Source organism: Mucor mucedo, assembly GCF_025094135.1.
Source record: "Mucor mucedo strain NRRL 3635 chromosome Unknown EV154scaffold_180, whole genome shotgun sequence".
Lineage (NCBI taxonomy): Eukaryota > Fungi > Mucoromycota > Mucoromycetes > Mucorales > Mucoraceae > Mucor > Mucor mucedo.
This window is the reverse complement of record NW_026252464.1, coordinates 71,754-82,928: the sequence shown is the minus strand read 5'-3', so window position 1 is coordinate 82,928 and position 11,175 is coordinate 71,754. Positions and strand designations below refer to the sequence as shown.

Sequence of the window (11,175 nt, the reverse complement as noted above, 5' to 3'; positions counted from 1 at the left end):
CCATCTGTGATCAATGTCTGAAATAATGTGTATATAAAGACCCCCATTTATTTGTTTAATAAAGCTTGAGTTTATTTTTGCAGTTTGATAATTTCACTTTGTTAAATTTTACATTTTATTCTTAATTCGCTATTATCACTCTCGAATTTCTCAGTGGCGGACTGGGTGGTAAAAACCCGCAACATGTGGAAAAAACCCGCAACATTTGGTGGTAAAAACGTCCATTTTATACCACCGAATGTTGCGGAATTGTGGTTCATTTACCACCGGATGTGGTAAAACTCCAAAATTATACCACCTAATGTTGCGGGTTTTTGCTACATGTTGCGTTTTTTTACCACCTAGTGTTGCGGGTTTCTTCCGCATGTTGCGTATTTATACCACTTCTAGTAGCTACTAAATTCCACTTGATGCGTCTTTTTACCATAATATAGCGTCCTTTCACTCAAAACGTAGTACGTACGTTATTACATCACTTTAACTATATTATTATTGATGCTGATGAACCTTTATACTGTTGTGCAATCAAGAAATACATTATATAATAAAAAAGCAGGGTTTAAATGAAAACGTTTTATTTTATTCAATTTTTATTTTGTATTTTACTTTATTTATTATAATTTTTGTACATATCATCTCCAAATTGATAAGGTACACTTACCTCCGTAATACTTCTTGCACTTACCTCCATAATACTTCTTTCACTTACTATTAACGGGCCCAATTAACACCATACTAGCCAAACAGCCGCCTATAGATACAGGTAACATTCGAGAGTCCCGCGAGATGTAGCAGTATATAGACCAAATCATTTTATCAGCCTAAAAAAAAATGCAGCCTAAAAGAAAAAATTGCAGCCTAAAAGAAAAATTTACAGCCTAAAGGAAAAAATATAGCCTAATTGAAAAATTTCCACAGCCTAAACCTGCTTTTCAAGTCCAAAGACGGCTCGAAATCTATACAACTCTTTAGAAAAACCGTATTGGAAATTCAAATGATAATTACCTTCAGCATATGACAATGTATACACACAAATTCTTGGTACTTTAAAGTGTAATGACATAATAATAATTTGTATTTCATATGTCATATTTACCTAGTTTGTATAATCTACGGTATCTATTACTTAAATAACAGCACTTACAACACGAAGCAGAATTCCGGGCTGCCTTAAAAAAAGTTATAAGAGAAAGAAAGGGAGAAAACTAAATGAACAAATTTATTAATCTATAGCAAATTATTTAAAGTGCGAATCACGCTAAAACATCTTCTACAGTAGCTGATTGTAACACTTTTTTGTAGAAGCACATCATCCATTTTTCTACGGATTTGCTCCTTATTGGTCAAAGAAGAGTTATATTCTTATAAAGCTTGTTTGCCTCAAATTAACTATACTCATAAGGTTAATCATTATCCTGCTGGTTCTTTAGCTGATTTGTAAGTTGGTCGTATCTTTCTCTGTAATGCGTAGACAAGTTTTATTATAATTAAATTCTTTTCAACAATTGATCTAATGACAGTGCTTGTAAAAGAAAAAAATTTAAAAAGAGGAAAGGAAGGAAAAATAAAAATATATATAAATAAAAAATTATATGCCGATGGTTGCGTGTTTTATCCACCATGTTGCGTCTTTCCGCAACATGTCGTGGAATTACGCAACATGTTGCGGGTTTCCGCTACCGAGTCCGCGGCTGTGTTAATCTACACAGCATATTTTATCCATTACGATAATTTTAGAAATACTTCTTTTAATTTGCATAATATTATATGTCCACGATTTACTTAACAGACTAGGACGATAATTATCAAGCTAAATACAAGTACAAAAGTATACATTTATTATACGACTATCAGAAAAAGACATTATTCATATGTTGTACTGATCAGATTATCGAAGGCCAATGACAAGCGAGGTTTGAAAGTATAAACACGATAAATTTTTGAATATACTTTGATGACTTTTAAATGTACGCGTCAAGTGACACTACAAACCCTTTACGGAAACGTGTACCGCTCTTCCTTCTATTAAAAGAATCTCATAGGATTACTTACTCTCGAGATATGGCGTGTTAGTCATAATCTTGCTTGTCATCTAGCCCTGTCTAAGAAGGAGATTGAAATCAATATGTATATAAAGGACGCCTAACTTTTATGTTGATAAAAGTTCAATTAATTTTTGCAATCTGGTTAATCTTACTTGTCTTTTTCTTAAATTATATCACCGATTTATCATACTGACATCTTAGACACATTGTACTTCCGTATTTTTAGTAAGCCTTAGTCTGTGTTCTTGTAACCTTGTGATATGATAACTAGCACTGACTATCTAAATTGGGTAATTGACTCCTTAATCATTTTTAAGGTATCTATGTCATAGATATGAATTTTTTTAAAGCAACATTATAGCAGATCACCGCATAACATTCCACTTATTTTCACTGTACTTTATGTATATTGGATAACTTAGTCTTTTTTTATCATATGCCGTGTGCAAATTCTCAATTTTATTCCTATATTACATATTTTACGTGATATAATGATTCAATAAATAACATTTTATAATCATAAACGTCGGTATTTGACATTATTTCCACGTGCAGTTTGTGTATTGTCGTATTTTGTTACGATTCACATAAGAATAATTAAGCAAATCGTTTAAATAAATAAATTATCAAATAAAATCAACCTTTGATGTTGCATACTATCATACGCTTGTATACTTCGATACGACTTCTCCTAATACGAGTACATACTTGTATATTAACAATTGTGTGATTGGCCTAAATACGATATACGAATGACAGTTGGATACAGAATGCTATACCACTGAGTTACGATATCACCGATCGATAAGAGAATCTTCTCAGATCAAATCAAGAATTATAAGAAAGAGAAACTTAATATTAATAGTTCTCTCAATGGATTAGATACCCAGAGAGGGAGTAGAACAGCTATTAATATAAATGGTTCATTTACTTATATATTGATATAAGTATATTGCTGATAAAGAGTATAAAGAAATAGTGTATGAATTAATGGATACCTATCTTCTACAACCAAATATACAAAATCGATAAGACATTTTATATTTGGGATCGTATTTTATTCATTACAAAGATAATGAATAAATGATCAACTATTATGTTCTATTGCCAATTACACTTGACAAACAAGATGCCATCTTTATAGTAACCGTTGCATGATCTGATAAATAAGTGTCTCGTAATACTAAAGATTTATTAGAATACTCATGCTCCCGATCCACTGATATGGGACAACATTAACTGGAAACAATTCTAACGAGTAGTATTCATTTGACTCAAGGCGGGAAACAAAGTATAGATCTATTCCAAAACCAGAAAGGTTGACTTATCGTTAAAACCCAGGAGAGTTATGCAATATACAAATGATCAGTTATTTCATAGCAGCAGAGTTCTTTTAGTCTATTTTTTACCTCTAATAAAAGATATACTTTTATCTCATTACTTTTCTATTGTAACTATTCTGTCAAATACCACAAGGTCTATTGCTTTTGAAGATAAGAAAGCATACGTCAATTGAAAACACGATACAAAGAAAAAGTCTTATCGTGTAGCACTGTTGTAAGGTATTGGTATGAAATCTAAAATAAATAGTAAAATAAAGAATAACAGATGTGTTTATAGTGAGAACCAGATTGTGAAATTAGTGAACTTAATTAGAAATGATAATAAAAAGTTATGGTTTTATATAACTTTAGCGAAGAAATTAGTTCAATGCAAAATTCAAAGGGTAATAATATACAACTGAGTCTTTAATTTGATGATTTATGATGTAAGTTATATTCAAGTTCAATTAATAACTTACTATGTTAAATAATTAAAAATTTGAATTTAGATGGAACTTAAAGACAATGTAAGGTGAAGTAATAAAGACTAATTAAAGAAATGTTAAATTGTTATTATGACTTGGGAGTGCTGGCAGTGTGTTTTTGACATGGGGTTTAATAGTTGGAAGTGAGCGTTACGGAACGCAAACTTTGTTTGTTTACTTTTTATGTTATTTTATATAAATACCTGAGAAATTAAGCATGAGTATTTGTTTTCTTATTTTGTGCTAGATTTCGGCAGCCCCGATAAGTCTTATATTTCAATTAATTGATCATTGAGGAGATAGTTTTATTTCCCTGTAACAGTGAGCACCAAATCAGGTTTTGTTTAGGATGATTATATCTTAATTTATGTGTTGTAGTTTTTATGTAAGGAAAATAAATGATAAAAGATATTTTTAATGACAGGTAAAAATAAAATAATCATTATCATAAGACTGGTTAAAGTACGTATGTTTCTTTTCGATAGATCTTTACGGTACAGAATCTTAGATAATATAGAATGTCTCTTATTGCAAAAGTTTTTTAATATTATGCTTAGTGATGGAGTAGATGAGTCTTTACAGTGACTGTTTAAAATAGGCAGGTTTCTTATCACAGATATTTACGCTAGATATAGGATCACTAAATCAAAAAGAATGTTTCCGTAAGGATGCTGTTTATTTGTTTATATTAAAGAGAGATTAAGAAGGCTTTGTAGTGACTGCTTGAAGTATGTAGGCTTCTTATGACAGATGTTTACGCTATAGGATTAATATAATTAAAGGTTTTCGTGAGGATGTTTTCTAATTATATATTACAAAAAAAAAAAAATATATAAAACAAAAACAAAAAAAGCGATGAGCAAGGTAGGCTCTTTAAAAATCAAAGTAAAATTGAGATAAAAGAAGTCTGAAGATTTATTTGAAGAAAAAGAAGGGTACATTTATATGAGTGTTAATGCGTGTAACTTAAACTTTATTTAAAATATAGAAACCAACTACAAATCTGTGAGTAGGGGATAAACTAAAATTAATATGACTTTCTTACCAATTCCTATTGTTGGTTAAAATTTAATAGTTTGAATCAAACTTCTAAATTGAAAGAAAGAACAGGAATCGGGGAAATCGAGCTTTGGCTATTGTAGGGTACGAAATTGGAATTGAGATTTTTACACTCAGGGAAAATTGGCATTTTCAATGTTTAGATATTTTGTGGTTCATGAAATAGGAATTTTGGTAAAGTCTCTGCAGACTGGACTCTTACATTGTTTTTGGTGCCTTCTTTATAGAAAAACGGGTGAAAGACAGTAAAAAAGAATGAGGGGAGTTTGGGGAAAAAACCAAAGAAAGGGAAAAAGGTAGTGTAACAATACCAAAGGCTTCATGAACAAGGTACGCTTCTTGACACCCTGTTACGCTCACCGTATTAACTTAATAAATTTTCTTAAAATCAAACATGTTATATAAGTATTTTAATACATGTTTATTAAACTACAAAATTCGATTTTGCAATGTTATTCGTTTTTTTAATGATCGGCATACGTAAAAACTTTTAATAGGACAGACAGTATCGATCCAAAACACGATTAGACTGGTAATAGGTTTTGAGGGTGTGATATCTACCCTTAGAGTAGAAGGTATGTCTCGTTTTTAGCGGGATTTGCCATGATTTTTTTTTTTTTTTTTTTTTTTTTTTGTATCAGGACATATTAAAAATGAGATGGCGAAAGCAATTACTGACCTAAAGAGGTTTTTTTTTGAAAAAAAAAATAGGAGGGGGGAGGGAGGGTATTTGCTGTTTTATGTTCTTTTGATTGCTAAGAGACTATATTGTACCTATCGGACTATGATCCTATTTTGCATTTGCACTAAATACCTGATATCCAGCTTTTTTAATCATGGTATGAACACTGCGCCATGATCGAGTAGACAAAGAATGTTGCTGTACTACTTGTCTTATGGATAGCTAAATTTCCCGTAGTCACAAGTTTCTTTACTATTTTTAAAAGTTAGAACTAAAGATATACATTTAAAAATGAAGTGATAGTCATGAACAAATAGATACTGAACTATTTATATTTGGATCGTTACTATTTTCTCCCACGTTCTCCGTTGATCTTAACCTTCGGTATATGAGAGTAAAATCCAAACGAGACATTGAAAGTAAGCCACGACGACGCAGACAGAATTGTGATATGTTTATTGCAATATATTTTCATTCAGCCTATGGGACATAAGTTGCTCTCTTGGTGTCACTAGGATATTTGATCCCATATTATGACTACTCGCACCCTGGTTGTCCTTAAGAAAAATTGGTTGTCCCAAAGATGTGCTTGCAAAACCCGGCTATAATTTTATTTAAGGTTTGGATCTAACTTTAACACGAACAATTTACGGTGACTTTTTATGAATCACCTTTCTTTTTTTAATCCAAATAGCATCTGACATTCTGTTTTAAGGAAGCAATTTCTGTACACTATGACTCACCGTGGCTACTTGTGTGATCCTTTTTTTCTTTCTGAACATGGTCTGTAAGAGTATGGTTTTAGCGCCGGTGACGGTTTTTAGCTGAGTCAATAATTTTTAGATTTTTTTTTCGACAACCCTTCTTCCGTTGGGGATGGCTTCCTTTCCTTTCTTTTTTTTTCCTGAAAAAAACAAAGCTATTATAAAATGTCAGCTCCCGCTCAGGATCCCGTAGAAGACATCACCCAAAAGGTCGAGGAACTTTTCTTTGAGTATGTGAAACCACGATAATACGTCAAATGTTCGTTCTCATGTTTTTCCTATTTTAACAGTGATGCCGGTAAGCCCATCACCAAGAAAGCTTTCAAGAAACTCCAAAAAGATAAGGAGAAGGCCGAAAAGAAGGCTGCTACTGCTGCCAAGATTGCTGCTGAAAAAGCTGAAAGAGACGCCGCTAATGTCGTAAGTTTTTTTTTTTCTTTCGCTGTGTTTACGAGAAACGCGGTTATTGACGTCCCATATTAGGATTATTCTACCGACCGTTACGGAAAGCTCCCCATGAATCAATCTCAAACTCGCACAGGTAAGGAACGATAAAAAAAAAGGTGGGAATAGTGTGATTTATGGTATGTGTATGGTTAGGTACCAAGTACGAGGATATTGATACAATTGACGCCTCTCGTGCCGGTGAAACTGTCACTGTCCGTGTTCGTGTCCAAACCTCTCGTGCCACCGGTGGTAAGATGTGCTTCTTCGTTTTCCGTCAAAATGTTTCTACCATTCAAGGTATCATTACTGTTGATGAGGAGCATATTTCCAAGCAAATGGTCAAGTTCTGTGTTGGTATCTCTGCGGAATCCATTGTTTTAGTTCAAGGTAAGATCGTTAAGCCTGTTGAGGAAGTAAAGAGCTGTACCGTTAGCTGTGCCGAACTTGCGATTGAAAAGATCCATATTGTTTCTGATGTCAATGTCCGTCTTGCTTTCTCTTTGGATGATGCCACTCGCCCCGAGTCTTCTTATGATGAAGATTCTCAACTTGCTCGTGTCAACCTTGATACCCGTCTCAACAACCGTGTGCTTGATCTTCGTACCACCACCAATCACGCTATTTTCCGTTTACAATCTGCTGTTTGTTTGCTTTTCAGAGAGTTCTTGACCGAACGTGGTTTCATGGAAATTCACACACCCAAGTTGATTGGTGCTGCCTCCGAAGGTGGTTCCAATGTCTTCAAGGTTAACTACTTCAAGACCAATGCTTTCTTGGCACAGTCTCCCCAACTTTACAAGCAAATGTGTATTGCTGCTGATTTTGGTAAGGTGTTTGAAATTGCTCCTGTCTTCCGTGCTGAAGATTCCAACACCCATCGTCACATGACTGAATTCATGGGTCTCGATATGGAAATGGCTTTCAATGAGCATTATCATGAAGTCTTGGAAGTTTTGGAAGAGCTCATTGTTTACTTATTGTCCAACCTTAAGTCTCGTTATGCCAACGAAATTGAAATTATCAAGAAGCAATATGAATTCGAAGATTTCGAGTTCTTGCCCAAGACTCTTCGTCTTCCTTTCAAGGAAGGTGTCAAGATGTTACAAGAAGCTGGTGTTGAAGTTGGTGAATTCGAAGATTTGAGCACTGCCAATGAAAAGTTCTTAGGTAAGCTCGTGAAGGAAAAGTATCACACCGATTTCTATGTTCTCGATAAATTCCCCTTGGCCATTCGTCCTTTCTATACCATGCCTGATCCCGAGAACCCTGGTTACTCCAACTCTTATGATTTCTTCTTGCGTGGTGAGGAAATTTTATCCGGTGCCCAACGTATCCATGATGCTGATTACTTGACCGAACGTGCAAAGGCTCATGAAGTTGATATTTCTACCATTCAACCTTATATTGATGCTTTCAAGATTGGTGCCCCTCCTCATGCTGGTGGTGGTATTGGTTTAGAACGTGTTGTTATGCTTTTCCTTGGTCTCGGTAACATTCGTCGTTCAAGCTTGTTCCCTCGTGACCCCAAGCGTCTCGAACCTTAAATAGTTTAATTCGTTAAAAAAAATAACTTTTTTGTATAAAATGTAATATGACAATGTGCTTTTTTTTTTATTTTTTTATTTTTAATATAATAACTAATTACAAAAGAAAAGACTCTATGATCTTCTTTTCTTTGATTTACCGGTCCTCTTCTTATTTCTTGCGTTTGAGAATTGGTTACTTCCTGTACGCTCACCATCAAATAATCCATGGAAGTTATCTCCATCATTATCATCATCGCCATCACCTCTGACACGCTTATTTCCGCCTTCATAGACTTCGCCCTTATTCTTCTTACGGTTAAGAACATTACGATAGCGTTCATTTTCTTGCTCTTCGACATTTTCTAATCCGATCAAATTGGAGAAATCGTTCAAGTTCTAATAAAATCATGTCAGTACAAAATGCAATACATAGAAAAACAATAGCGACTTACATCAAATTCACTCTCGAAACGCATCTTCTTATTAGAGTTCAATCTTTGCTTTTCCTTACGAGTAACAGCAAGACGAACATAATTATCTTCTTCGTAACGATCCTTTTCGGCGATGAGGCCATCGATTTTATCACCATAACCTGTGCCTTCATTTACACCACCAAACACACCGATCTCTTCAGGGTTCTCAGACATTTCGGTCATGAGATCCTTCATCAAACGGGATCTGGATGCCTTTTCCTTCATACGAGCATCGTCTCTTTCCTTCTTTCCACTCTTTCTACCGGCGTTTTCATCGTAATTGACTGGTGCGAGCTTAGGTGGTCTGTAAACGCCTGCGGCATTGGTATCTTCATCATCCTCTTCATCCTCATCATCGTTATCCTTATTGAGTAGGTTCAATGGATTGGGCTTGAATGCAAGAGGGTCTGCGGCCACTGCTTGTGAAGTAGTGATAGCTGCCTTTTCTTCATTCTTTTGTGTGGTTTCGACAACAGCTGCTCTAACCAATTTGTCGATTTGATATTTAAGTTTGTTTTCAATAGGTTTCATTTTATCGAGAATGACTCTGAGCTCGACTAATGATTCAATCACTGGACTGTTTTCGATTTGCTTTCCAGAAATTTTAAGATGAACAAAATATGCGAGTTGGAGAATATATTGAAGCATAACTTGATATTTTACTTCAAGGAAAGATACACCCTTTGAAGTTTCAACTTTTTTGTCATCAATTCTACCAAATGTTAGCAAGACAGTCGTTATTTTCTTATGTTCAGTGCTTACTTTTGTTTGAGTGGTTTTAATTGGTTCTTCATGTCAATAATCTTTGCTTTAAGATCTTTAATAAGCTTAGTAAACTCGACAGTTTCTATAAATAAATATGAGTGTCTTTTTCTTTCTACACCAGGTAATAAAAAACACACACCGTCAACGGTGCTCTTCTCGGCTCCGTTTTCAACAGGCTTCTCCATTGTTGCAGCTACAGCCATGATCGATTTGATTATATACGAAACAGGTTCGAAAAAAAAAAAAAAAAAAAAAAAAAAAAGGGCTCCGGGTTTGGACTATAATGAAAAAAATGAAGGATTACCAGTCACAGTTGCTGAATCAGATTTTCCTTGTTTTAAACCAGAATACGTTGAGCGAGTGACAAACAGTTGTTTTCACTAACACCAAGAATAAATTTTAATTAATTAATTCCAGATACAATAATGAAACAGCACCACTGCTTGAGTAGTCTGTACTAATTTCTATTTGAAAAGCATGAAAGTGTGAGTAATCCCGTCACCACCGGCGAATTGAAAACCGACTCAAACATTAATTGAAAGAAATGTGGATTCGAAGAGTCTCTGTATGGCATTGACGTGTGCCATTTGTATGTATATCTGATACATACTGCTAAAGCCTCTTCATCCGATATACCTACATGTTTGGGCTCACTTTTACGAACCGGAAAACTGTTGGATTGGACTTAGCTGAGGTTTATAATAGGGAGTGATCCTAATGTAGCCATATTTGTTCCTTTCGATAGCTTTATATGTTTGCTATAGGTGGTCGCATTGTTTGTGACGAGATATTGATCAATAACTCTCTTACATTGATCCCTTTTGTCCCCCTTGTTAGCAAAAGGTTAAAATGATTCGCTGTAATCCCTTATTTTTGACATTGACAAATATAACACGATCTTCCAACCTTATTTTATAAATTGCATCTCTTGAGTGTCGACAATTTCTCTTTTTTAACTTGCCTAAGGTATTCAATTTATTTATTGACTAACATCGCCATGTACACGGTCTTATAAAGTGGAAGTTTGTATCATGTGTAAGGATCCCTTTTGTGTTTACTAGGAAGCTCCGTGTAATTTCTGTTAGTTTGATAAACAACTTTTGTTTTTGTCGCATAATTACTCATATACATTGTTCGATATTAGTAGTATTTTTTCGATTATTTTTATTATGGGCGACAAATACTCACGATGAAGTTATGAAATTTACATGGTAACAATATGATGGATTTGGATAGGCATGCCTCTCTCATCCCCTTCTGTAGATTGAGATTGATAAAGCCGTTGTCAAAAATTTTACTTCGTCCGTGTTATTTACCAGGTTAAACGGAAAGAAGACAACGAGTGACTGACGAGTTTCTGAGACAACCCGGTGCTTTTTACCTATCATGCAAAGATAACTTTTAACTCAAAGAAAGCAGTTTTATTTCATTTTTACAAAACATTTAAATATAATATGATATCCGTTTAATATCACAAAATACGCGAGACATCCACACGACAACATTTTACTTTCTTTCTTTTTATGTATGTTAAACTCGTGGTTGTACTGTATCACTACTATTAGTGCTTGGAAGATTGTATCAAAGTTTGATGCATTTTCGGTAAA

At 34.1% G+C, this 11,175-nt stretch overlaps 2 protein-coding genes across 2 annotated transcripts; one reads left to right on the top strand and one right to left on the bottom strand.

Moving 5' to 3' along the window:
* Positions 1 to 6,406: 6,406 nt before the first annotated feature.
* EV154DRAFT_528402 (uncharacterized protein) lies at positions 6,407 to 8,405 on the top strand. The gene is made up of 4 exons (XM_051603583.1): positions 6,407 to 6,587; positions 6,648 to 6,777; positions 6,841 to 6,898; positions 6,958 to 8,405. The coding sequence occupies exons 1-4, from the start codon at positions 6,523 to 6,525 to the stop codon at positions 8,346 to 8,348; spliced, it is 1,644 nt and encodes a 547-aa protein (XP_051451615.1). The 5' UTR covers positions 6,407 to 6,522; the 3' UTR covers positions 8,349 to 8,405.
* EV154DRAFT_528399 (Sas10/Utp3/C1D family-domain-containing protein) lies at positions 8,396 to 9,791 on the bottom strand. Its single transcript, XM_051603582.1, has 3 exons — positions 9,708 to 9,791; positions 9,566 to 9,650; positions 8,396 to 9,515 (listed from the first exon to the last, which is right to left on the bottom strand). Exons 1-3 carry the CDS (start codon positions 9,769 to 9,771, stop codon positions 8,741 to 8,743), a joined length of 924 nt encoding a protein of 307 aa, XP_051451614.1. The 5' UTR covers positions 9,772 to 9,791; the 3' UTR covers positions 8,396 to 8,740.
* Between the last annotated feature and the right edge of the window lie 1,384 nt (positions 9,792 to 11,175).